General features: G+C 35.9%; 1 protein-coding gene and 1 long non-coding RNA gene across 3 annotated transcripts in view; one reads left to right on the top strand and one right to left on the bottom strand.

The window, feature by feature from the left end:
- The window catches only part of LOC112560696 (condensin-2 complex subunit D3-like), a 27,863-nt gene extending 232 nt beyond the window's left edge, over positions 1-27,631 (top strand). Inside the window, exons 2-46 of the mRNA XM_025232712.1 lie at positions 786-944; positions 1,301-1,392; positions 2,188-2,260; positions 2,972-3,049; positions 3,460-3,566; positions 3,824-3,928; positions 4,649-4,776; positions 5,203-5,245; positions 5,625-5,681; positions 7,024-7,142; positions 7,787-7,898; positions 8,073-8,159; positions 8,789-8,858; positions 9,141-9,225; positions 9,633-9,799; positions 10,078-10,230; positions 10,356-10,489; positions 10,725-10,840; positions 11,102-11,215; positions 11,490-11,564; positions 11,774-11,876; positions 12,169-12,268; positions 12,539-12,631; positions 13,144-13,220; positions 14,097-14,211; positions 14,670-14,813; positions 14,947-15,132; positions 15,295-15,424; positions 15,727-15,835; positions 16,079-16,163; positions 16,379-16,483; positions 16,616-16,685; positions 17,050-17,134; positions 17,686-17,775; positions 17,996-18,103; positions 18,389-18,448; positions 19,116-19,200; positions 19,829-19,953; positions 21,548-21,693; positions 22,681-22,834; positions 23,460-23,529; positions 24,180-24,269; positions 24,522-24,579; positions 24,838-24,874; positions 25,478-27,631. Coding sequence (XP_025088497.1) covers positions 786-944; positions 1,301-1,392; positions 2,188-2,260; positions 2,972-3,049; positions 3,460-3,566; positions 3,824-3,928; positions 4,649-4,776; positions 5,203-5,245; positions 5,625-5,681; positions 7,024-7,142; positions 7,787-7,898; positions 8,073-8,159; positions 8,789-8,858; positions 9,141-9,225; positions 9,633-9,799; positions 10,078-10,230; positions 10,356-10,489; positions 10,725-10,840; positions 11,102-11,215; positions 11,490-11,564; positions 11,774-11,876; positions 12,169-12,268; positions 12,539-12,631; positions 13,144-13,220; positions 14,097-14,211; positions 14,670-14,813; positions 14,947-15,132; positions 15,295-15,424; positions 15,727-15,835; positions 16,079-16,163; positions 16,379-16,483; positions 16,616-16,685; positions 17,050-17,134; positions 17,686-17,775; positions 17,996-18,103; positions 18,389-18,448; positions 19,116-19,200; positions 19,829-19,953; positions 21,548-21,693; positions 22,681-22,834; positions 23,460-23,529; positions 24,180-24,269; positions 24,522-24,579; positions 24,838-24,874; positions 25,478-25,561 — 4,583 coding nt within the window. The 3' untranslated portion in view covers positions 25,562-27,631. The remainder of the gene's footprint in view (positions 1-785; positions 945-1,300; positions 1,393-2,187; positions 2,261-2,971; positions 3,050-3,459; positions 3,567-3,823; positions 3,929-4,648; positions 4,777-5,202; positions 5,246-5,624; positions 5,682-7,023; positions 7,143-7,786; positions 7,899-8,072; positions 8,160-8,788; positions 8,859-9,140; positions 9,226-9,632; positions 9,800-10,077; positions 10,231-10,355; positions 10,490-10,724; positions 10,841-11,101; positions 11,216-11,489; positions 11,565-11,773; positions 11,877-12,168; positions 12,269-12,538; positions 12,632-13,143; positions 13,221-14,096; positions 14,212-14,669; positions 14,814-14,946; positions 15,133-15,294; positions 15,425-15,726; positions 15,836-16,078; positions 16,164-16,378; positions 16,484-16,615; positions 16,686-17,049; positions 17,135-17,685; positions 17,776-17,995; positions 18,104-18,388; positions 18,449-19,115; positions 19,201-19,828; positions 19,954-21,547; positions 21,694-22,680; positions 22,835-23,459; positions 23,530-24,179; positions 24,270-24,521; positions 24,580-24,837; positions 24,875-25,477) is intronic.
- On the bottom strand, positions 16,062-27,723 carry LOC112560701. 2 transcript variants are annotated; one of them, XR_003098571.1, is made up of 3 exons: positions 27,626-27,723; positions 16,406-16,466; positions 16,062-16,174 (listed from the first exon to the last, which is right to left on the bottom strand). It is a non-coding gene; the product is annotated as an uncharacterized LOC112560701 (long non-coding RNA). The 2 variants fall into 2 exon arrangements; XR_003098572.1 differs by lacking the exon at positions 27,626-27,723 and adding an exon at positions 17,212-17,252.

The following is a 27,723-nucleotide window of genomic DNA, read 5'->3' as shown; positions in this document are numbered from 1 at the left end:
TATCAGTCAAAATATCACCTTTTAGACGATAAGAGTGCGACAGACTCCCACGGCCAGTGCTGTTATCAACAACAAATGGTTTACATCAGCTGGAGCAGTACAGTGATTAGTGATGAGTAGTTATTGTGGTTTGTGTGTTCTCCCCGAGATATTTTCCCCGTGTGAGCAAACTTTGCATGATTAATTTATCTTTTGAGCTGCGCACACTGTGTGGTGGGAGGGATTTTGGGATTGTTTGTGGATTTTTCAGATTCCGCTTAATTTTTCGATGAGCTCCATGTTAAAGTGTTAACTGTTCACCGCGTTAAAGTGTTAACTGTTCACGGTGTTACAGCGTTAACTGTTCACATTTTAAAATCAAAGACATACAATTGAAGTATTCAAGTCAGATGCTGAAACACACACCCTCATACCGAAAACGAAACGAAATGCATACCATGCAAGTTGTATATATTTGTGGCTTTATATGTGAAAAAAAGTAGAGATTAAAAAAAAAATATTAGTGGGTACGGTTTGTATACAGGTGCACTCAATAGATCGAAATTTATGGTACTTGTATACGATGAACACACTGGCTTTTAAGTTGGAACTGCTTCGCCTCGAGTTTAAATTCTCAAGTTTAATATACTAAGTATGAGTCATACTATATTGAAAATTGTAATAATGTGTATTAGCTGTTGATGTTACTGTTAGTTACCTTTTGCTGACTGCAACATATAGAGTTTGATTATGTATCCGTAGTCTTTGCCTTAGGTGTCAAATTTTGCTTTGTTGAACTGTTGCAGAATGGGTAAAAGCCTGTTGGGATGGTCACTTCTTAGATGTTACTCCCTTACCTCTTACAACTGAAAACTTGTTGCAAGAGGCAGACTATCACGCTGATCAGCTTCAGAAAGTTCTGGACACTTGTAAACAGTGGAGCAATAAGGAATCAAACACTGAAGGTAGTAATGTTGAGATGTTGAAGGCTATAAGGCTGCAATGCTGTTGCTGAGAAAACAATCACTGATATACAACAGCTGTGTTGCCCCTTAAGCTAGAATTTAGTACTGTTTTCTTTAGAGGGATAGAAGAAAATTAGACAGTTATGAATATACTACAAAGTGCATACTTCAGAAAATATACATCCTTGTATAAATAATTGTTTGACATTATTTTCTTCATGCAGGAAAGCTGTTCATGTCTGATTCTTAATTTCACGCACGCACACACACATGCACACATCACATACATGCACATGTCACACACATGTACATAATGGAATATAACACTGTGTAAGATATTGTGAATTCTCTGATAGGGTTTTGGACTGTCCTTCTGGAGAATGATGTATCGCACAAGGCGCTGCTTGCATTTTTGGCACACCTCATTCCTATGGACCATAATGTAAAGGTAAGGCATGATGTAGTTTTGTCACAATGCTGGCCAACAGACAGTAAGGACAAAGGGAGGGGTGGAGTAGGACTCTGTGCTGTAATAGACCATGGTGCTTGAACAATGGTGTCTGGTCACTCAGTCAAGATGATAGTGGAAGTGTTGCACGCTAAAGAGTTAAAAGGTTAATGCAAATGCTTAAGAGATGATAAGACTATTAAAAGAGGATGCGTATCTGATCCGCATATTATTCGGAATAGTTCCAGGATAATTAACAGGATTTTGTATAATTACTCAAGTCCATGATAATTACTTTGCTTTTTAATTATCATTAGCTTGAGCATAAAATTAGCTTGTTTTATCAGCAGAAGTGAGAACACATGTCCATGCCAAAGTCTAGATAATCTTTCCTTTGTATTTTAGTCACACTGTTAGCATAAATGTACATGTCAGTGGATGTAAAGACTATTTGAGAGTGTAATTAGCAATAGCTTGTTGCTTAATTATATCATCTCTATCACATGTCCTTTCCCTAGAATGGAGACAAACTCTACCTGCCTTCATCAATTTTTTTTTGTACTTAGATGTTGTGTTGTCTCCATATGTTAAATTAATGTTAATGACAACAGATTGAAAGCAAGCTGTTTAGTAGCATTTCTGTGTATTTAATTTTCTTTTCAAGTTTATTATTTCACTCTTGGATTGCAGAGGTGTAACTCTGAAGACTTTTGATACTTTTTGTCTGTAATTCTGGATCTTGTATCAGTTTCAAACCAAGCTATATTGAATTATGTGTTTACAATGTTGTTTAAGACATGCCGAGGTAAAAAAAAAGAGGCTGCCTTCATCGCCGCCACATTGTACCTAAGTCTTGCTGGTTTGCAAGGTTAGTTGAGGAAACTGTTCATGTGTGCATGAGCAGACGTGTGTCTGATCATCAATTTATTGTAGTACATTGATTGTCACAAGAGATACGCATTTTCCATTTATTCAAAAGCATCATCATTTGTTAAAAAAAAAGTTTTTATTGACAGAATTCTTCCCTCTTTTCATTTCACAACTTTGTATTTAAAGACTAGAGTAATGGTGGAAAAGTTTTTTCATTCTTTAAGGTTTTTTGTAGACATAAACCAGAGCTTTTTTATCCATACAATTTTTACAAGCCCGAATATAGATGCAATCTTCCAAAATATAATGCATGCTTGGAATTTGTGTACAACTGTCATGATCTTCCCTGCTAGAAATATGTAACAAATTAAGCAGTGTCAGTAGTGTGGATAGCTATATGTATCCAGACACATCAGTAAATAAAGGCATTTATTGATTTTGAACAGTTTTTCTTTTCTGTGTTAACTGTATATCAAGTTAAAAAAAAGATTATTAGCTTCAAACATATCTATCAGAGTTTTTGATAAAAATAAATACAGATTTTGAAAATAGAAAACAGCCCTTAAAATAGCTGTTAAATAAAAATTTGTATACCTATTGCTAATATTGGTACTTCTGTAACTATAGCTAGCTAAATGAAGTTCTGCAGACTTGGTACATCAGCAAAAACAAAGTAAAAAGTTTGATTCTTATAATCGCTTGCTGACAGGAAGCCGAGCATTTAAAATTTACAATCCTGATCTTCTGCTGCGTGTGGTGGATCTTCTAAAGGCGGATGTAAAATCAGGTAAGGTTTTCATAAAGGATTTCTTTGGAAATATGAATGTTTTTGTCATTAACATGATTTAAACCAGAATGTGAGATCTGCTTAATATAATTAATTGCCTCAGTTAAAGAGCAGTCGACAGATTTATGCGTGCTTGAAAGAGTAAGAGAGTTTTTTTTCTGGAAATGTTAGAGGTGTCAGAAATGCCAAGAATAAAAACGTTTTTTGAGAATAAGCATGGCTGCTATTGTTTTGGATCAGTTTTATTTATAATAAAAGATGAGGTGTAGATTTCACTGAGTTTATTCTTATAAAAATTGTTTCAGACCTGATTTCTCTGTTGTGTAAGATACCTCATTCAAAATGGATTAAAGTAATGTTGACATGAAATTGAAGTGAAGTCAAAATAAAATGTATTTACGTTTCCAAAGGTGGAAATGACAAAAGAAAAAAAAGTATCCCTCCAGCAGGCCACAGTCAATCACAACCCAGAAAACGGCAGCATGCTGCATCTCAGCAAGATATGCAGTCGTCCGCAGTAAGTTACCATAATGTTGTGTAGATTATTTTGTACATGTATAGTTACCAACATGTTATAATGTTATTTTTGTAGACTTTTATGACTGGGCATTTATAATTGCCAACAGCTCTGTTTAGTGTTGCCACAGCAATGGAGACATAATCAAATATTTCTGAATAAGTTTTTAATCTCTTGTAATTTTTAATAAGGAGCCCAGATGCCAGCAATATTTTTCAAATGTTGTTCCTGTTGGTGACGTGGATTTTTATGAACAGGATTCTTTGGAAGCAGAGGAGGATGAAGAGGATGCAAACGATGAGGAAGAGTTATCTACCACACAGCTCAACTGCCTCAGAAATCTTCACAGAAGACTTCTTAATGTAAGAGAAAAATAATCACTTTCCTGTTTCAGTTTTCTTTCAGAAAACATCTCATTTTTTAAGATTTGAATAGTTTTGGTTTTATTATTTTTACTTGGTTTATTTTTTGTAGAAGTAGTCTTTTTGTCATTGGGAAAGTTCCAGGCTAAATTTGATTTATATTTTTGCTCTGGAGCATCCTCATTTTAATTTTTATTTACCTCTTGTGAGATGAAATACTTGTGGTTCCACAGCAAATTTAGATGACAATGTAACTGAAAGTTGCATATTGGGTGGTTCCATCACAATCTTTATCTCCCCTTCATCAGAAATGCCATAAGCTATCTTTATATGCAAATGCATTCTTACTCACTGTTGTTGCCTGCAAGTGTAATGAATACTGTTTCTCTGGCAAGAGAATATCATCTGGCCATTGCTGAATACCCTTGTTAGTTTCTTTGTTAATTTTGCTCATCACTACTATTGTGTTCAGAATGAAATTAATAAAACTATCTTTAGTCTTACTACTCAGTTAAATAGCTGTCATAACTACAGTGTACTTCACCTTTTGTAACCATGCTCTATTTATATACAGGGTTCACCTCTGATCGATTTTGAATTCAGTTGAATGCATTAAGGTTTGGATGTAAGCATACTTCTGGCAATGCATGATTAAGTTTGGAAAAAGTATACTTTAGATCTATACTTATGACTTTTTTCCTTTGTTCTTTTCTGGTATAGGAGCTGGTATCATTTTTGGAGAACTTTTCTCTTCGAGAATCATTTCTTACTTTGGATCACATTCTCAGGGTTTTGGGCAGCCTTGTTCGACAGGACAATGAAAACTTTGATGGAAAGTTTGCAAACTTGTATGTGTAGTGTGTTTTCTTATGATATGCTTCAAAATCAAAAATACTGTCTCAGCTCTTTATCTCGCTGTCTTTCCTGCAATACAAATGTTGGCCAAAATTTGAAGGTTGCAACAAAGAGAAGATTAAGATCCATAACCAAAGGATAACTCTTAGAAAATGTGACAAGAGGTTAGGTTGGTGAGAAAAACAGGTGGAAAGATGGGTTGAGACTGTAATTGTCAAACTGAAGACAATGCTAGATTATCTGACTTTAGATATTTTTTTTTTTAAGAAAAGGAAGAGTTCTAAAAAATCCATAAGAAAGAACTATTTAACATTAATCCTGTAAAAATTATTAGTTTTGTATTTTAATACAGTAGAGTATGATTACTAAATTACTTGTTTCACATAAGTTTTTAATACTTTGTATATTTTTTTTTTAAGAACTACCATTGCAAACCTTGGAACTTGTGAACTTGCATACAAGGTGAGGAACATTAGTTTTTGACGTGGTTTGTGTAGTTTTTTTTCAAGTATTAGGAAGTTCTTTAACAGCAAAATAATTGTTCTGACTAATTTGTATTGCTTGTACGTCACTGATATAAAGTATTTTTTTAAAGAACAATTGAAACTTTTTTCATTTGGTATTATTAAGCCATGCAAATTTTAATACTAAAATATATAAAGATGTCTTATAATTCTTTCAAACCATTTAAAGGTCTTATTTTTAAAATTGGATGAGATCACCTAAAACATGCCTTTTGGTAAAATCTGCAGGAAAACCATGAACATCATTGTAGACATTTCTTTTTTCATTATTTTACTTGTTTCCTATAGAATTATTTTATGTTTTGGTTGTTGTATAGGGGATATACATTTTGTGCCAGCCTTTGCATGGTGACATAACGGCCCTTACCACAGCCGTAAGTACATTATACCTGATAGCAGTGTTTGGCAATTTGTGTGACCAGAAGCTAACTGTTAGCACTTTCAGAACTATATGTTTTGTAGCTCCATGTTTCTTCTTCTGCTATATTGCAGTTTCATGTTTATTAATTCATGTGGTCTTGGAGTATTAGAAATAGGTCTTTGTGGTTTGTCATCCGAGGGGCATGTTGCTTGTACTTAAAGAGAAGAAAGTTGTAAAGGTTTTCTTATGTAACCCTTTTATTTGATTTTATTCTTTTTTTGAATGTTTGGATAATATGTTTCATTCATGTTGTGAATTCTTGCAAGTTTTTAATTGGTAATCTGGTTTGTGGGCTTCACAGGCTGGTGTAAAGTGTGCCAGCCTGTTGATTCCTATTTCTTAGAGGGAAGAGGTTTGGGAAAGAAATAAGGAAAGGGTAAAGACATCGGAAGGGGAGGTAATACGACCAGAGTTGAGAGAAACACACATTGCATGAGGGCTGGACAATCACTAGACTTAAAGATGTGTCAGTGCTCTGTGTATGTATGTTGTGTATGTTATGATGTATTTGTGGAAATCATTTACCTCTTGTCTCCACATAACCTTATGTATTGATATGAGAATATTAATTGTAAAAGCAACACAAAATCGTGCAGCCATCTCCCAATTAAAAAAAAAAAATGCCCAGAGTAATCTATTACTAGATTAATTACCATCAAGACTAAGCAGACTGAGGTAGACAGAATAAACTGTGCACATGCATTGGAGCATTTACAAGCATATCAAAGCGTTTCAAAGGGGGAAACAAATGAGTGGTTAAAGTGTGGGCGTGAACCAAGAGAAATGCTGGTTCAATACGCATGTAGCACAGCAAACGACTTGAAGTCAACCCAACTGGCAGGAATGTACCTGACTTCCTAGAGGGTTGAGAAAGATAAAGCAGTGAGAGAGAGGAGATAGGCACCATGACCTGTTCTACCTTTACCAAAACACTCCCTAGGACTGAATGTTCACATCAAATTCATGTAGCTAAATTATAGGTCAACAGAGGCATATCTGGTAGATGTGATTCAAGTGGCATTAAAAACAGATTGGCTTTAATTGTTTAAACTATGGCCTTTTTTTATTATTATATACTGATCTACAGCAGAAGAGATTTTTTCCCAACAATCTGTTTTGTGTCCTTTTGCATGATATTTTCTAGGCACAGGTAGAATAATGAGATAATTTAAATGTATTAGCTAAAATATAGTATGCTGCAGTTTTTATGTTATTTTAGATAGGTTCTTATTTATTTTCCTTCTATCTGCAGTATTATGCACTGCACCCTAATGGGATTTTATTTACCTAAACAGGCTTGCAAATACCTGTTACCTAGTGCACTGATGCTGCTTGAGAGAAAGAAGGTTTGTGCCTCTCAGACGATTCCTCGCAACCTTGTGCTGGGAAGAAACCACACACTTGCTTTCATTAGGTATGCTGGTTGGTTTTTCTTGTTTTTGTTTTTTCTGTTTGTTCTTTAAAAGATATTCAGGATTTCGCATGAAATTTGTCTGAGCAGAAATTCCACCAAAAGTTTGTGTTTGCTGTCTACCAATTCCATTTTTTTCTTTGCCCCCTCTCCTGAAAGGATGATTGTCAGCAATGGTTTCAGGCAATTAAAAAGGCAACTTATGAAAGTCTTATTCTTAAAATTGTGAAGACTGTTAGAAACTTCTGAAGGATGTACATAATGGATGTATTTTTTTGTTGTTGCAATGTTGGGAGAAACACGATGTTCCTTAAATGAAGATGTTGCAACTTGAACTGCAAAGGTAGTTGAATAGGGGTGTTAGGGTGGCTAGTTTATACAATTTATTAACTTAATTAATTATTCTAGGATGCTCTGAGATTTTACTGTTACTGTGATTGCTGACCATACAAAGTATTATGTTTTCACATTTATTATGGGACTGATGAATGTTGCTTTATTGTTCTTTGTTTCCAATTATAGACATACTTGTTGGTTTTGGTATTCATAATTGATCTTGTCATTGTCATATAGCGTATGAATCCATATCCGTGTTTTCCATCACAATCAATTTAGGTTTTTTTAATTAAACTTCACAACTGTGCCAGGTTCCTGTTGAAAATGATTGGGAAACCAGCTTTTGTGAGCATTAAGATTCTGCTGCAGCATATGTGTATGCAGGTCCCTGATCGTGCTGAGTACAGAAGCAAAACTGCCCAGGTTTGTTTTTTTTTTTTAATTTGTTTTTATTATTGACTTCTTTGTTTATTAGTATCAAATAGTCAAATAAGTGTGCATATGATGAGGGTGAGCAAATGATGCATTCTTACTTTGTCTTATTTGTTCATACGTATGGAAATTAAGCCTTCATTTTGAAATGCAAACTTGTTTCAGGCTGTGGTTGAAATTTTAAAGGACTTTCCTGATGAAATTTATGCTTTCATGCTTAAATGGATTGGAATACTCTCAAGAAATGAAAAGGTACAATAAATAATGAGCTTTGTAAAATTCTTTTATCATGAGGATAATGCAGTATATTGTCTTTTGTAAATTGGCTGTTGATCAGAAACATGTCTTCCTGCTTGCATTGTACAAAAGCATTTTCATTGTTGTCCAACTCCCTGTCAGTGTGAGCTGTTCAGTTTGGTGCAACGGTTAGTATCTGTCACCAATACAGTGAGCATTGGCTGTCCTGAGTTCAGCTCATGTCTTGGGCACACTGTTCTTTCTTTGCATTTTTCGTCTGTTTACAGGGCTGACTGCCTTGCCATGATATAGCCTTAGTTGCTAACTCAGTGTAAAACACCATTTTCCTCCCTCCAGTCAGTGTCATATGCTTCTTCTTACAGTTAGGAGGTGGGGCGGGTGCCAAAAAGACCTATTTGAGAAGCAAGAAGGTTGCTTCTGCAGATAAAAAGATGTTATGTAAATAGACACTAATACCTAACAAGATTTACAATCCTTTAAAATGATTTGACCAAACTGTTTAGATTCTTTTTTGTTATGTCCTGTAACTATGATAGTAAATATTTATAAAGGCCCTAGCAATCGTGATACCTTATAAAGCGGACCCTCTATAAAGTTTTGATATCTGGCATGGCTGTTTTCAGAGCAATGTCCGCACATTTTCCCTGGATGTGATATGCTTGCTTCTAGAACAGACAGAGCGACACTTAAAAGGTAAGATACGTGTACCTTTTTAAAAGTCATTTAATAATATGCAGGCATGTGTTTGTGCTGTTTGGTTTGTTCTACGTATGGGTGTGCATGTGTGCAAATATATCTGTATGCATGTGTACATACGTAGAGTACATAGAGTGCATGGATTCATGCTTGGAGGGTGTGAATGTAATTCAAATGTTTAATTAATTTCTAAAAGTCTCATAAAAGTTAGGTAAAAAGGTAATAGTATGTTAAGAAGTGTAATTACTTAAATTTGTTTTCATTGTTTATGACACACAGATGTGCCAGAGGAAGCAATGGTCGCAGCCTCACATGGTAGTCTGATGAAGCAGTTGTTGGCCAGGTGCTCAGATGTGGCTGCTAGGTAAAAAAAAAATTCTTTTAGGATTTCATCTCATGATATTAGCTCTGTGGTATGCTGTTGTCTCCAGGATGTGTGCTGGAGTATCAGTCTCCTCAGATAATGTGACAATGTAGAATTTTACTTGCCCATGTGACATGCCAGAGTACATTTTGCCTTCCAGGTGTAATGTCAGAATGTGTTGTTAAATTACTGGAAAGTGCAGCAGGTGGCCTATTTGAAGTTGTTCTTGTGGTTACATTCATGATTCCTGTTGGGACTGCAGATTGTTCTGTGATGAAATATTTTGTACAACAAAATTTACAAAGGTTTATTAAGTACATTTGTTGGGCAGTTTGTGAATAAAATAAAATACAACAATCATTCAAAAATAATCGCTGGCACTTTTACACTTTTTGTTTTTGTTGCAGTGTTCGCGCTCGAGCATTAACAGGATTTGCTCAGTGTCTACAATCAGGAGGCATATCTGCTAGAACCGCCATTGTGGAAATGATAACCCCACGACCAACTGCATCCTCTAATACACCATATCTTGTACCTACACCGTCTGATCATGTTCGCACAGTGGAGCAAGCAGGTTACACAAAATTATTTTCATTGTGGAGTTAGTCATTTTAAAAAAAAATCTTGTAAGGTAATGTGTACATATCAGACTTACATATTTTAAAACATTCAAAGTAGTTAAGTTTCTTAGAAAAAAAAATTCACTCCAAAGTATCTATATATATATATATAATGAATAAAAATACACTTTAAAGTAGCTAGGTATCTCAGATAAAAATGTATAAATACTTGTGCCAAAATGTTGGAAAAAAGCTACCGGATTACGTTCATGACATTTATTAAAATTTGCAGAGAGAACAGGTATAGAGTCCAGCCATGCTGATAGTGAAATCAGCTGTCAAATAAACCAGATTGACGGTACTCCGATCAGACAAGAAACACCAGCAAAGACGGAAAAACCAACACCATTTTGTGCCGTGAATATTGAAGCATCAAGCAATAACAGTAAGCTCACTGTCTTGCATGTACAAAATCATTGAGGAAAAGATATCTGTTGGGTTAAATATTGGATTATACAAGTTGTAATGTTTTAAGTACAGATGTTAATCATGTTTCATCTTGTTGGCAAGGTTTACCTGACAGAGATGGGGTAATCTCCATGCTGCACAGGCGGGCAAGAGATGAGAAGGTCCATGTCCGCAAATCTGCCTTGTTGGCGCTCCACAAGCTCATTGTCTTTGAAGCTATGCTCTTCAAACAAGAGGTTTAGTCATTGTGAAAATTCCATAAATAATCTTATTACTGTTGTTACTAGAGTTGTACATTGGTCTGATTTCATTATCAGCCAATATTGCAATGCTCCTTGCAGATAATAACAACACATTCATTGCCAAATAGTGTCAACAGCACCTTGTCTTCTGTTCCAAGCATATTTGTTTTGTTTTTTTTGAAACTGAACCATCTGATAGATTCTTCCGCAGGTGGAATTCATTTTGCAGGATGTGGAGATACTTTGTGAACGATGTCGGGACAAGGCACTGTCAGTTCGCAAGCAAGCTATAGCATCGCTGACTGAGGTCTTTTGGAATTTTCAAGATAATATCTATGTACAAAGGTATTTCATACTTCTGACACACTTAGCTATTTCTCATTTTATTGGTAGTGATTTATCTTTGGTTGAGTCTTCATGTGCCCTAATAAAAAAAGCTTTACACCACTCAGTAACTATAGAACTAAAAAGAAGTCCTCAAGAACAATAGAAAGTTGACACAAATTTTTCTATTTTACGTGAAAATTTATTCTGATACATTAAAATCTAAAATAATTGCTTCAATTTTGTGACTTTTCTATTTTTTTGTTTTCTTTCTTGATTTAGTGCTTGGTTAAAAGGAGTCCTGCCGATGGTGTGGGATCAGGAGACATCTGTTCAGGATAGAAGTCTGGAGCTTATTGAAGAAATCATCATCATCAACATTGTTCCTGCTCACAGGTAAAAACTCCTCTATCACCTGTATCATCCTTAGGATTCACAGACCTGCTGTGCTTTTTGTCTTTACTGAAGTCACTAAAAGAGTTAAACTAGTTACAATCTACAACATTATCTTGCTTGAAGTTACCTGCAAAAGTTAGAGGCTAAGTTTGAGCATTAGAGGCTATTCAAGTTAGTCTGCCTAAAAGTAAGTGATTATGAGAGATTGCAACTGAGGTACACTATCTTGAATAATAAAGGTAATAACTTTTGCTCTTTTTGAAAAAAAAAACAGAACGAAAGAAAAAAGTCATTTCACAGCTTGGGATCTTCTGGCTTTGATTGGCAAGAATGAGAACTCAGATTTGAGGTAAGTTGTATCTCTTGTCTGTATTTTTAAAGTCTGAATTTGCTGCTGTTAACTATGATGAGGGAGAACTTACTTTCATTCAGTTTGGGTGGGCTGAATTTCTTCATTTGTAAAAATCAATTGGCTAATGACTGTTAATTTAGCCATTTGAATTTGTCTGAATGCCAGTCTTGCATCTAAATTTCCAAAATGGTTATTGTTTTGTGAAGGAGGTATTTCCGAAAAGCTTGTCGTCTTTTGGAGCAACAGAAGAAGTTGAAGAGCTCTTTAATCACTTCTGCACAAACCCATGTTAACACAAAGAATAATCAGGTCAGAGAACATGCAGGTTGTCAGACTGGTCATGTGGTAACTGCTTTAACAAATATTGTGTTGCTTGAATCATGTCTTTTTTTAATCACATTGTATTATTGATCTGCATCCCATGTTTGGAAAGTTACATAACATTAAAATATTTTGAAGATGAGCAACTTTAATGATCCAAGCAGTTACTGGTGTCTTGTGATAAATAATCAAAGAGTTTAATATTTAGGCATATAATTACATAGAGGTGTATTCTCTTTGAATTCTTGCATCTTCAAGTTAACTTTCATTCTCTGAGCAGGCTGCTTGGAGTTTGCTGGCTGACATAGCTTTGACAAAGTCCAGAGTGGATATCAAACTAGTTGTTCAGTACTGGAAGGATAACCATCATTCTATTACAGGTGAGCTTTTGCCTTTGAGCTTCAGATAAAATACGTCAATGACCAAATACAAATTTTAATAGAAGTGCAATGTCAGCAGAAAAAGTTTTTTTTTTTAAAGCATTGACCTCCATAAGATTTCATGTTTTTTATGGTTTTATTTTACAAATATTGTTCATACCTTTTTTACCATCTGTTTAAATCCTGTTCAAGCTGCATATTTAGAATTTATCATTCATTTGAAAATATTGTCAGAAGCCAGCTGGAGAGCCTGCTTTACTATTGTTGCAGGTGACATGGGTGGTGAAGTGTGGGAAAATGTTGCCAAGGTTATCACTCACTGTGCCAGCCTCATTCCTCAAAATGACAGAAGTGAACTTGCTGGTAATTTCTGTCAGTCTTTGTGAGCTTATTATGATAGTGTTAAATTTTGGCTTGATCTATCCATATCAAGCAGTTAATTTTGTTGAGGAGGCTACATCTAGCAGGCATATTTTTGACAAAATATTAATACTGATATTGATTCTGTTATTAAATATATGTTTAAGACATGAAGAAATCCACATTTTTTTTTAAAATTCTTTCACATCTTTCTCTTTCTCTTATTTTTTTGCATTTCTCCACTCTTTCTTTTCCCTCCACCTTGTGTGAAACTTTCACTAAACACATCTCATGTGAAACTAGCTTCACTAAACATATCTCCTGTGAAACTAGCATTATTGATCATACATCTTTAGATCATTTTGTCAGGATAAGAAAGAGCCTGTTTGCAACTGTGCTGCACAAAAGAGCACACATTTATTAAGTGAGGGTGCATGAAAAGTGGAAGGAATAAAAAAATTTCATTATATTTGATATGAATGACAATAATTGATTGAGACTGTTTGTCTTTACAGGTGACTTAAAAACACATCTCCTCAAATTTTATTTACAGCCAGTTCTTATCTACTCCTTTGCATCAGCGGTTCACCAGGTAGGTAGGGAGAGGATATTTTATGTGGATTTTAATGCCCATTGAATTCATTTTACAGTGTGTGATGAGTTAGCCATGTAAGAGCAAAAATTAAGTTAAGTGCTAAATTAAAATTACCTGCATGGGGAAAAAATATGAAATAGTTTGCTTACCTGGTTTTACACCACTAGGATCGTAGTATGTTTTGTATAAAACCTCCCTATTAAGGCTTGCTAAAATATATCAAAATCAGGTGGTAACTGAGAGGGGTATTAGTAGGGAAATCAACTGGTTTGCTTTCATTCCATGAACCAGGATGTCAAACATGTATAAAGTCATATTTGAAGTTTGAAAAATAAAGCTTTTCAGACTATATACAGACCTTTCCTTTGTCATATTTGCATTCATTTAGTCATGCTTACTAATTCTACAATTGTTGGGTTTGATCGAAGTCTTATAGGAGAACTAACTTCACAGCAATCGATCAATACACATGTACCATGGTAGATAAAGAGGTTCATAAAATACACTATATGTATTTTTTAAATGTGATTTCTGCAAAAAAAGCTGCAATAGAGAACAGTAAGTCAAAAGATTCTTATTTTTCTTATAACTCGTCCTATGCAGTTTGCACCCACAAATGCAAATGTCTTTATAGTTGCAGCTCAGTTGTGTTGATATGCCTATATTGACTGAGATAAACATGTGACCTGCAATAAATTATGAGACACTGATGGGAACTGATAAACAAAATAGACAGCAGTGAATGAGCAGTCTTTAGAGATGTACTTTTATTTCTGCAGAAAGTTGTAACGTAGGGCAAACAGTAGACCTGAAGCAGTCTATTTTTAAAATGTACTTAATTTTTTAAGACAGCTTCTGAATTCGTTTGTTCAGCTTAGCCTTGCACAAGCACACAATGACGTGCATCGATGTCAAGAATGGGGACAGGACCTGCTGGTGGCATGCCATCAATATCTCTCTGGCACTGTGGTGGAGGAAGACAGCAATGGTAAATCAAATCAAATTTTATTGTCTGTCCAAGGAAGTCAAAGACAGAAATGTTTCTTTTGTTCACAAGCTCAACCACATTTACAAACATAATATGAGCATAACAAATATAGTATGAGTATAACACAACATAATTGCCAGACATACCCATACAAGACATTTAACACACATGCACACCTATACCTTCTCTCACATACATGTGAAATTTCAAAGAAGACTAAAGCCAATTGTTTCATATATTGTGTCAAGTATTTTTGGGATCAACTGCCACCATCTCAACATCTTTTACACTGTCAGGACCATGGCGTGCAAAATAAAGTCAAATTTCTGAAATTAACATTATTAGCTGCTGTCAGTCTTTGATATCCTCATTATTCCAGCAGCAGAGCAACAATGATGGGGATAGGATATGTGTGCTATTTGTGTCATGCTCATTTCACATGATGAATTTTTCTACAGGTGACAAGCAGTTAGATGAAGACCTTCTTACCTGTCATCTGTACACACTAGGAGTGGTTGCACAGCTGTGTCCTGCAATCACATCTCCTCGCATCCCTATATTGGTTCAGTCCTTCATTGCCACACCAAACTTAGCAGCATTAGGTAATCTCAGAATACAAGCAGTTTCTGGTTTCTTTGATTTCTTGCTGATTGGTAATTTCAATTTCCATCTTCCATTTTAGTTATAATTTAAAATATAGTAATCCACTTTCTGCACTTTCAATACAACCTACAGATACTGGTTCTGATGATGTATCGTCTGCAAGCTCACAAGTGTCTCGAGGTTCACAGGCCACACATCCATCAGAAGCAAGTCGGGGCTCACAGGTTAACCCAGGAACACAAAGCACACAAGCCCTTTCTCAGTTTCGAGGTTCAAGAATGTCAGATCGTGTCCGTGCCGTAGCCTTCTTAACACTTGGTGAGATACTTCATTTAACCACCTAGCATTTTCTTCCATTTGTTTTACCAGCAAGAATTGCCTTCATCATTATTATCATCTATTGATTTAATGCAAAGAAGACAGTATTAAGAATCATAATTACATTTACAATAGATTTCTTTCTTTGATCTGCATGTTTAGGCAGATTATGTCTGCAAGACAATACCGTGGCCAAGAAATGTGTTCCTGCCATGGCACGAGAGCTAGAGCTGTCTTCCAGTGACAACATCCGAAACAACATTGTCATTATTTTAAGAGACCTTTGTGTTAGGTAGTATTTTCCTCATTTTTGTTGTTATTTTTGTTGTTCATTTTTATAACAGAAGGAATATTTATATCTTGACTTCTCAATCTCTCTGTGATTAGAGACATTAATGCTTTGTGGCTTGATTTCACTTTCATTAGCATTTGTATTATGATTACAGCAACATTACTTCAGTATCTGTGATTACAGGTACATTACTTTAGTATCTGTTCTGTGATTAAAGGAAACTACACGTGCATTACATGATACTTAAGTATTTTGGTGAAAGCTACATTACAGTTATTTACAGCTTTGCACTTTGACTTCAGGTACACAACATTAGTTGACCCCTATGTGGCCAGCATGGCAAGTTGTCTAAGGGATCCAGCTCCACTTGTCCGCAGACAAACAATTGAACTTATCACAGGGCTTCTTCAGGTAAGGAAATGTAAAATTGCTGATACATCTGTTCATGTAAAGACATGATTTATGAGTATAAAAATACCTGTCAGTTAGGTCTCTCAACAGCAGCCCTCTCTGCCATACAAAAATGACTGAAATATTTTGAGTGCTGAAGGGTACTGCAAAGAAATTTGTAAAAAGCACTGTTCTTCCCAATTGCTTTTGTGAACATATCTGAAACACATTTTAGATTATCATTTTGATTTACCTGTTTTGTAGGAGGACTACCTTAAATGGAAAGGCACCCTTTTTTTCCGCTTCATCTGCACATTGCTAGATCCTCATCCAGATATTCAAGCCTTTGGTAAGCAGTACCTTTATCAAAGATGAAAATCCATTACTTGCAGAAAAAAGGATGCAGACCTTAATAATAATTAGTCAAAATTTCCTGTGAGTGTTGGATGGCCTTGATTGCTTTTTGGGATTCGCTTTCTTAGCAGAGTAAATTTAAATGTGCAAATATTTGAATGGGTTTTATGCATAGTTTTGATGCACTTAACTGTATGTCCTCATTTACAGCTGAGTTTTGCCTTGGACACCACTTACTGAGGCGTCATCCAACGCTGATGTCACAGCATCTGCTGGAATGCATCTTTGTCTTCAATGACTACAACAAACATGCAGGTCTGGTCATTTACATAAAGAAATGAGCTTATAGTGTTTGGACATTTGCTTACATTTTGAGGGTAATTTGCAGGAATGTGTTCTCAGCTATTGTAATAATTGTATAATATTGAGCATTTAATATTTTTTCAGTCTTTAACAAGTATACTCAGACAGACAGAGAAAGAGAGCTGTTTAGCTTGAAAGGGAAACAAAATCAGAGGTAAATATGGACCTAATGGCTGTATATGTTTTTACCTATTATGGTCTATTTTCTTGTTCCCTTAATAACAAAAAAGTTAATTTTTATAGTAACCTCTCCCATATTGGAATGAATTAATTGTTCCACTGCTGTCAACTAAACTGCGTGCTCGCATACACACACACACATGACCAGAGATTCCAGTTTGCTCATGCCACTTCAAAAACCACTAAATGCTGATTGGATATTGACACCAGTCTAGATAAAATACCCTCATTTCTTAAGGTTTTTGAAAACAATAAGGTCTTCTTGTTGCAATAAGTGCAATCTGCACAGGCTTTTGCGGATAAATCTATTTTAATGTTCTTTATTGGTATCATGCTAGCAATCGGCTGAAACTCTATCACTTTATGCTGGAGCACATGGAGGATGAACATCGTTTCCAGTTGACTGCCAAAATATCACAAGAGGTAAGGGACAAGATGTTAGTTAAACATCAGTAAGCACTGATCCTAGCTTTAAACAAGAATACAGCACTGGTACTTACAATGGAAGATCACTACTGGAGACCACAAAAGTTTATATTGAGGACAGGCCTCCTGGTGAAATGAAGAAAAGTGTCATGTAAAAAAGAAAATCCTTTTTGTTGGATGGGTTTGGTGCAGACAAAGTAAATTATGATTATAGCAAATAAAGGTTGCATTGTTCATCAGTTAAAATCGGTGGAGATGTGGTTTTTTTTCTTCTCATATTTCTGCTGCTTTTAAGTTCTAAATCATGTGTCTGCCTGCTGGAATGTTTTACATTTAGTGGCAATAATTAGACACCTTGAAGATTAAAGGTGGTGATGTTCGAAAGACACAACATTGCTGGGATCTCTAGATTAAAGAGTAACGAAGAGTATCAAATGTCTTATGAGCTGAAAAAGCTGAATGGGGTATTGTTATAAAGTAGATGTTTTGATTAGGTAATGCCAACAATGTTGTTACAAAAGATTTTAAAAATGTCATTTAACTTCTAGGTACTTGGGGCAGTTGTGGATGGAATTTTACCTCTGGATGAAGAGAGTCATGATCTTCTGCAAGATGCCTTAGACATTCTCAGCAGCAAGGTGCTTACCAGTTTTTTCCTTTTTTAAAAAGTGTTTTAATTTTTAAAAAAAAATTTCAATTACATATTCAACATGTATTGGCCTTTTTTTTTCAAACTCTCAGACTTTTATGACACTGTATTTTGTTTATTGGCACTTCCATTAACCTTCCCATAACAGACTTAAAAACTGGGTTGTTGTTTTTTTTTTTCTCAAAGTATTTCCATTTTCTTCAACACAGGAGATCAAACTGAATTCACTACGCAGTAAGCCAGTAGAGGATGCAAGTGATGAAATAGAGATGGCCAATGCAGTGATAGCTTCAGCCAAAAAGACTCTCATTACACAGGTCAGTTGTATATGAAGTCATTTATGGTATATTGCAACCACATAAGGACAAATTAAAGTACAAATGCAAATATGAACTTGGCAATGTATTTTATATGATATACTAGTAAAAAATGGAAATGTTGATAAGACTATATATTGCACACAATAACCTACATCAATCCCCAACAAGTGTGTAAATACAGATATACATGTTCCTTGCATTTTTCTGGGCAGATGTCAACAGAGAACCGTAGTTTCAAAATTGTTTAGTTTGTAATTCAAGCATGTTTTTTTTTTTTAATAGGTGGTGAAAAAAAATGTCATGGAAAATGTTGTCCCAGTGGTTCTGTCACTGAAACATATGGTGAGTGCCACACAAGACATTATGTAAAAACATTTCCATTTCTTGAAAATTTTGTTTTCTGGTAGAGCAAATTTCTTTCATTAGCAGAGCATTTGACAAGTTAAATGTCATTTTTTCCCAGTTTTACATTACTTTAAAATCACTTAGTTTTTCAAGGAATGTAGATGTTGCTTTTGATCTAAAGTATTATAATAATAATAAATGTTTATTTACAGCGTGCTTTATCCCTCCAACAGAGGTGGACTTAAGGTGCTTACCTATAAGAAGTTGGATGACTTATCAGTAGATATCAAATGTGTCTTACAAATTCATTCATTGTTCAAATCATAACTACTCGCTCTTTCACACACATACATGTGGACACAAGCACATTGTTAGCAAGTGAAACAAGTCAAGGAAGAAAAGTAAAATTCTTGGATGATCAATTCTGATGCAAAATAAATCTTTTAACATGCTTAATGTGCAGAAATTGACCCATTTGAACTGTAGCTATGAAGACGTTCACATCTACTGATGCAAGATTTATAGGAAGAGTTAACAATTTATGTGTGCTAAATAAATGAAGCGGCAATGACATTTATCATGCATTTGTAAACTTGTTCGCTGACATGTTCTTAAACTGTGGAAGTACAAGTTTGCTGACATTAATGCTGTGTTCCTTTTTCAGCTTGAAAAAGACCGTTCACCATTGTTGAAAGACTTAATGAGTTTTCTAAGAGAGCTCATGAAGGACTACAAGAATGAAATAAAAGGTAATGTGCTAGTTATCTTGCTTTAGTGTTTCACATGATAGACTGGCAAGGTCAAGATACATTTTTCTTCTCTTTTAAGGACATAATTTTGATGGGACAATGCAGTTAGACACGCAGTCCAGGATTTTCAGATCTGAAACTTCGAGAACACCAAATTTTTTAACAACCTACTTTATGTAATCCATCTGATAAATAAATCTGTAGTCTTCACATTGAAGTAAATGCATGTCATCATGACAACACATTCAGTAATGTGGGCAAAGCATGACTGATAAAAGAAACTGGATCTTACAGTGAGAACCATGAGTCTCTCCAACAAGATCCATTAGATTCTCACAACCACATCCTTGCCAGATATCAAAACATTGAACTACGTCCAGGAAGATTATAAATGTTTGTTTTGTAAGGTTGGCTATGACATAGCTGTTCATAAAGTGGCTTACTGTGAGGCTTATTTGATTTAAAACAAGTAGAAAAAAAAATTACTGCTACTTAGCAACTGTCAGGCAATTTAAAGTTACGAAATAGGCTTTCAGAGTATTTAGCAGATTTCTCCCAGCTAATGAATGCATCTTGTGAATGTTTTCCATTTTCAAATACTTTTGTATTTACATGATTGTTATGGTAGATATCCTAGCAGCAGACCAGCAATTGGCATGTGAAGTAGAGTACGATCTTCGGAAATTTGTGAGGCAAGGGACAGAGACTGTTAGACAGGAAGAATCTGATTCTGATACTTCAGCATCAGGAGTGGTATTGTAGTCTTTCTTTTTCAGTCTCTGTTAAAGAACTAATGCAAAATGTTTTTTCTAGTGATCGGGTAAAGCTTACCACAAGGTACTATTTCTTAAGTCTGAGTGAATACACCCCTTCTGTTCTTGGGATACATTCCTACATTACTATGCACAGAAAGAGGTCAAAATTGTAATATCAAATTTGTATACAGATACACTTAATCACCATATAATCACAGCTCTTCCATTGCCTGAGACCTTCACAGTGTAAACTTATCCATTTACAAACCTAGTGTCTGTGTTATTAACTTCTGTCATTAAGTAACTTTGGATTGCACAGGAAAATCTCCCGCAATTAAAATGTAGACTAAATTGACCATGTGTCTTCAGCCACAGAAACCTTGAGTAATTAAGGCCTTGTGTACAAGATTTTAGAGAGCATTATGTAAGGCGGACAGTATTAAGTGGTCAGAGAGAGCCAAGTGGGAACAGTGGCACACAGGGGTTGCAGCAGCTGCCAGTGGAGGTGTGGAACAATGTCTAGGGCAGAGGGACCTTTCTCCCCTCCCTGCCCTCCATGGTGTACTTAGTCACTAATCAGGAGAGGGGGTTGGGGTGGTGGTCTTCCTCTCTGTTTGCCTAGGTTAGTTCATGTTTGGTTGAAGAATTCAGGTTGTATGTTTGTCTAATGACATCCTTGACTGTATGACATGTATGAATGTATGAAGTTTGAGTAAGGGAACAAGAACTTCCAGAGCTAAGTTGATGAGTGTATGTGAAAGTGAATGGTGGTTATAATGGGAGCTACCTATACTGTTTGTAGAGGGCCGGTAGGCCAGCGTTTGTTCGAGTGTTACCACAACCCCACCAGTTGGCTACATGTTAACTGCTTGGAAGTACTGATAGCACAGATAGTACTGGGACCTCTTTTAGTTTAGTCCTTGTTACTCTTTGAGAAGCATAGGGCCACAACATGGGACCTCATTTAGATGAACCAAATTGCTGCATGTATTTTGCACCACTTATATGCTTATTAAATCCTTTTCTTGATGTACTTCACTTTGCAAATGATTAAATCTCTGGGGAAGAGGGTAGGGGACTCATAAGCCACGTTTAGTTATTTTAACTGACTGATGTGGGAAAATTGTGTGTAATGTTTCTCTGCAGGGTTTTATTTGCCTGGGTGGTAAGAGTTATGTCATAATTCACCCACCTGTCCAGTTTCCAGGGGCCAGTGTGTTGCATTTGAAGAGAAACATGCAGGCATGTTGTAACCCCTTTTGTGCATAGGGATGTTTGTAGGCATGTATCCCTGGAAGTTGGGTAGGGGGAGAGAACTAATCTAGACTTGGGGAAAATAGTATCTTGCCCTGAGCTCTCCCAAATCATTAGAAAAAATGCGCCCCACTGGTCCTTTAAATGTTTTAAGTACTTGTCAATATGCTTTGTTTTAATATATGCAATAGTTCCTGTCAACTGTATTCATGTATTGAGCATTTTGACCTTTTGTTCACATATTTCTATTCTCTGCACTTTTTTTTTCACCATCCATACATCCTGTCCCTTCAATGTCAGTATAATGATCTGTGATCTTAATGAATGTTGCACATCAGGCACATGCTGTGGCCAGTACTTCAGCTGCTTTACCTGTGGCAACCCCAGCAAGAGTTTGTGCCAATGCTTCCAAAACAACCACTCCTGGTGCTGCTAACAAATTGTTGGTATCTACAGCCATCACCATGCCGCCTGCCACTCCAAAGTATGTGAGCTTGCATTAAAGGATTCATAAGCTGTATGTGTGCACGGCCTTGTGTGTTTTGGTGCTGGAGTTACATGATCTTTTCACAAAAAAAAAGTAGGAAACCATAAAGCAAATCCTTTGACTCTTCCCTGACAATGCTAGTAGATGTGCCAGTTTATTGTCAATACAAATGATACATAACTACACTTTAATGTTTTAAAAATCCAGGTGTGGAAGCAGTTCACGTAAATAATCTTTTTAGTTTCTGTCCTGCTAGGCAGTTCTAGCCAACAGCACTGCTGTGTTCCTCTTGCCTGATTGAAAGTCATTGAGATAGTTTTGTTAAATTGAAAACAAATTTTTAATGTATAGAAAAACATGTGGTGAGAGAAGCACACATAAAAGTGAAAAAAAACTGATAGGTTGAAAAAGACTGGAATGAATTTACAAATGTCATTTGGTGATGCAGAGATCCACAGTGACATACAAGGAAGCACCTCTGTGTCTTCTCTCCACCCTCCACCCCCACGCCCTCATAATTTACCATTTTTATTTGGTTTTTGTTGGTTTTTTTTTGTTTTTTGGTTTTTTTTTTTAAAGCCTGCTTGCTCTTCCCCCTACTCTGTGCTGGCTGCCAAGGCCCCCAGTTGTTACCAGTTGTCAAGTCTCATCATTCTTACCAAACTTGACACCTGGTCTCAACAGAACTTCAAAGCCTTAACAGAGCTAGCCTTAGAATAACACCTTACCTTCACTTTTTAAAGTTCATGACAGCTGTGAACCAGGAACTTACAAGTTACATTTCTAGCAATCATTGTTATAACTTTTAATTTAATGTAAACAAAGAGTGTAGTGACAAGCTCAAGAGGCAGTGAACACGCACATTTTTGCCCAAAAATCTAAATACATTAACCCTAAGAGCTGCATCTTAAGTTTAAAAAACAAAAAGTTTTTATCATCATCATTAGATATAAGGTTAAAATTTACTTTTCAAAATATTTTTAGAACACCAAAAGACATGATTCAAGCCATACGAGAAGCCACTTTACGAACAGTGGAAAACCTAAGACGGAGCAGGCAGTCAGAAAGAAGTCAGTCATCAGAAAGTGTCTCAAATGTAGAGAACCTCGGATGCTCACCATCAAGAAAAAGCAGTGAGGTAGGAGGAATATCCTTTGAGGGGTTTATTAACAGGCAGGTTGTGTAAAACTGGAATTTTTCTTACGGATCAACAACAGAACATCTGCTGAACAAAGTGATATATAATCAGTTGCAGATGTAAATTCAGAAGACTTTTTAAAACTCTTTTATGGGTAATAAATTAAATCGCATGTAAAAACACTTTTTAATTTTATTGAGATGTTGCCAAGTCTCAACATTGTGTTCAGTCTAATCTTTTTAAAACTGAAATACTGATTTAAATGTTAAAATTAAATATTAAATATAGCGTTACTAGTAAGGCTTCTTATTTACTTTTTCTGTTATATATTTGGGTCTTACATAACCTTTGTCCATTGTTTATAGCTTCTGCCTGAAATGTCCTTCATCCTGTTGATGTAGTATTCATTCATGTGTTTGTTTATGAAAGAAATATTTTCGTTTTCCTGTTTACAGTTTTCTAGTCAAATACTTCCTACTTTTTGTAGAGCATCTTTAAAAAAAAACCAGCTGCCTATGCATAAAAATGGGTGCAGAATTGACTTGTGGATGCAGGTTCAGGATGATATTGTTAATTTTTTTTAAGTGACCTATTGTTATGTGATATCCATTTGATCTCTGTGCAGGGAAGTCAAGCTGAGGGACTACTCCAGACGCCTGGACGAAAACCTTTACGTGCCTTTAGTACGCCCTCTGGTGTGTTTACTTTAGCTGTTGTTTGGGGTTTTTTTTTCCATGAATGACCAAAATCCTGTGCTGACATGATAAAATTTCTAAAAAGTTTGTTATCACTTAAAAAAATAGCACAAACATCAAAATGAAAATGACGGCCCCTAACAAAAAATAAAATACAATGTTAATATATTTTTCCAACTTAAGTTCTACCATGAAAAATTGCTGTTTTAGAATAGGGTTTAGAAATTAAACTTTTAAATTTTATAAAGAATTATGAGAGCTAAGAGTCATAAAGAGTCATCATGAAATACAACAACAGCTTTTTTTCCAGCTGGTTGCTTTTGAACTTTTATTACTTAAATTTAGAATTTGTGTGTTTTACATTAAATTTACTGTACAAAAAAAAAAGAATTTGTAAAAATTTTTCTGCTTCATTTCAATAAACAAGAGAAGTCAGTTCTAATACAGTATTAACAAAAGCTCACTCATTTATTGTCATGACATTAGCTACAGTCTCTAGACACTTAAGACAGCCTTCATGAAAATTTCTCATTTGTGATAGTCACACAACTGTTATGCACTTTCCTGTCATCAAGAGGTATGCATGCAGGTTTTTAACAATCTGATCCTTGTCCCAATAAAATCTTACAGCAGCTGACAAACTGTTTCAGCTGCTCTCGGTAACTTGACCTTTGCTGGGTTCAATTCAACTTTGCCCATGGTGCCACCCTCGCCAATACTGGGAAAGAATCTATCCAATGGTAAGTTCATGTTTCAGCATAAAGCCAAACTCTGAACATCATTTCCAAAGATTCATTAGAAGTCATTGCATCGTACAGTACACTGTTTTACAGACTGTCTAATATTGGGATCTGTACAGTTATTTACATTTCAAACGTAAGTGATACAGAAAACACTGTAACAAGGTATGTGCATGCAGTTCTGAAATTTTGCAGACTACATGCAGACTACAGACTACAATTTTGCAGCCTTTGCAATCATTTTATTTTCAGCTATGCAAGATGGTGATGAGGATGTGAATGTTGTCTTTATGTCCTCACCTGAAGTGAAGTAAGTTCTTTCTTGTGGTATATTATTCTTGTGACACTTCATAAGATCATCAAAGACACACTCTCAGTGAATAGTCAGTCACTATTCTCACAAAATTAAAATTATGCAGTAAATACTCTGGGTCTAGTGTGATACTAAAGAAAGGTGTGTTCTTTCATATGTTTAAATCTGACAGCTTTACACAGATGTAGCATGTGCAAAATGTCATTATTATGAGTGACATAAATTCCCTTAAGACTACTTAACGATTTATTTCAGACAACCTCAGCCAAAGAAATGGAAGGTCAAAGTAAAGGTAAATATTGGAAACTTGCATTTGTTCTACCATTTAATCTGTGTAGAAACAGTTGGTAGTTTATAGACACTGAATAATTCAGTATTGAAAACAGTTGAATTTGTATTGAAATGGTTTCAGGGATCTGATTAATTTTACAGAATGAAAAACAATTTTGTCAAATTTTTTTTTCTAGGCACCTAAGTGATTTCATTATTATTCCATGTTGTTCCCCTCTGGTTTGTTTTTTTTCAAAAGGAGTCAGGAAGATCTTTAGTTATTATACTGTTTGATGGTAGTCAAAACAATTTTGCAGAAGATAATCCATGTTCTCACCACAACAGCCTCATATCTTTCCTCTTTGCTTTTTTCTCCCTACCTCATCCTGACTTATTTTAGCTTTAACATGTTCAACATCAGTTGAGAGTAGAACAGTAACTTATTCAATGTCTTAAAAAATAACAGGAAACAACAATCCTTTTTCTATAGCTTATTTTTTACATTCAGATGTGTGTGATTCACAATATCTCCAAACCGGTTTTTTTTCCAGCTAGTGATAGTAGTAACATTGCTCATCTAATAATGACGTAGATGATTCTGATGCTTGTGAATGTAACATTTCAGACTCAGAAAGAGGCAGAGGCTGAGACTGAGCCAGCAGCCAGCAGATCGCCGCTACTGAAACAGAGTAGAAGAGGACGGCGTTGAAGTCCATTTGAAAAAATATCACTGTAGATGGTACCTCCTGCTCGCCCTCTTCTGCTTATCTACGTCATACTGATTAGTTCTTTCTTTGCAAAATCAGGCCTTAAATTTGTTTGCTCAGCATTCTTTGTCAAGGGGTCAGGGTGGAACCCTTCACCTGTAAAGGAATGTGGAAGAATGGTGATCCTATGTAGAGTCCCCTGGCTGTTTTAGAGCTGGGAATGTAGAGTTTTGCTTCGCAGCATGGGAGAAAAATGTATGTAGCCGTGATTGTGATGACTGAAATTGAAGTTATGATAAATTATTCATTGTTTAAATGTGTATTTTTAAAAGATAGTCTCTCGTGCTGAAGAAAATTACTGTAAAGGTGTTGCAGACTTATTTCAGTGTTAAGAAAAGATGGACAGGCCTAATGTTCCTACTGTGATCCTTCAGGGTTAATATGCCAGCATTGGAATGGGGAAGGAACTGGTCTACTTTTAGGTACTGAATGGACAAAAGCTGATGATTCTAAGAATTACTGGTATCCAAGCTGAGTAACATGTAAAATTTGACAGAAACTGTAATACATAAGCTGTCGGTTGGTCATTGTGCTAAACCTGTGACACTTTTTGCATCCTTTGACCAGGCTGACTTCTGTTCCTTAAGTCGATTATTTTAGGTTTGTCTTGCTATGAAGACTAGAATGAAATGATCATGCATTTTATACTGTGAATAAGTAATAGACCATGCAATTATAAGTGTAAGATAAATGAATCAGTGTATAACTCGCAGCTGACTCTTCTCTGTACAATGTGATGTGAGGCGGAGTAAAGGTGGTGAATAGAGGAGGGGATGATATAAAATATGCGACATAGTGTCAGTAATGGTAGGGTAGGATGGTAGTGTCGTTAATAATAAAATAATGGTGTGAGCTTTTATAGCATGGTATCCAAGCCAAAGCCAGGTTCTCCTTACAACAAAAGCACAAGATAGACAAAATTCCTGTGTCTCTGTAAAGTTAAAAGGAATGTCAGGTCTTTTTCTGCCAGATGACATTCATAGATCAAGATGTTGATGAAACAGAGCAACAGTCGTTGGACTGGAGCAGAATAGTTCAATAACCGAACACGTTCGATTGAAGCGTCAGGAGAAGATCCAGATGATCACAAAGCTTGAAATTGCAGCACAGTGTTGAAACGCATGACTGGCTCTAATGTAAAGTCTATCTCAGGGACGACTTGTAAAAGTGAATAAAGGCCAGAGAGGACTAACGACGATGAGAAAGTCGATATTAGCAGGACCGGCAGGGACTTGTGGAGTGGTTAACTGCCCATGCACATAGGAATGAAGATGTATGTAACCAGACCTAGGGTGCACAAAAGCTTATATAGTAGGTTAAGAGAAAAAAAAAAGTGAAGTTTACGCATAGAGATCGTTTATCGAGCAATGCGCATCATGGGTTGGGTAAGGTGTATGGCGGAAGAGGTTGCGATGTGTGTGATTTGTTTGGGCAAGGTGCTTGGATCGCACACACTACTTGTTCTGCGCAAGATAAAACTAACTGTACTGTCGTTGCCAGCTGACTGCTGCATCTTGGGTGTGACATCCTCAGCTAAATGTCACAGGGGATGACTCCGCACAGGAAACAACAGCTAACTTCGCACAGCCATGACCAATGTGTGTCGTGCCACGATGACTAAAAATGCTTTCTGAAAAAATCGTGTTACGTTCCTATTTTAAGATTTAGGGCAGAGGCTAACGCCTGTCACCAACATAGTGAGGGTTGGCTGTCCTGGGTTCAGATCTCGTCTCGGGCGCGCTGTTCTTCGTCTGCATATGGGACCTATTATATTGGGTCAGCTGCTTTGCCGTGATGTAACCTTAGAACTCTTTTACTGCAGTTTAATCTGCGCTATTGCAGAAGTAAATTACATCAAATGATAACACCGTGTGCAGGCTAATTCGGTCCATAAGTTAATGCTCTTAGGGCTTATCATTGCAGTAAACACCGTGATGACACACATTAAAATAACCGAGTCGGAAGCTCTTTCCTCTCAAATGCGTCAGATAATGTCGGCAACTCACCAGGAGATAGCTCTTGACGACCACGGACTTCTATGGAGATTACAGGTCTTTGGTGACGATCAGGAGAGGGAAGTGGTCTGTTTTGAGGGCTCGAGCTC

Source organism: Pomacea canaliculata, linkage group LG3 (genome assembly GCF_003073045.1).
Source record: "Pomacea canaliculata isolate SZHN2017 linkage group LG3, ASM307304v1, whole genome shotgun sequence".
Taxonomy (NCBI): domain Eukaryota; kingdom Metazoa; phylum Mollusca; class Gastropoda; order Architaenioglossa; family Ampullariidae; genus Pomacea; species Pomacea canaliculata.
This window is presented reverse-complemented; position numbering and strand designations above follow the sequence as displayed.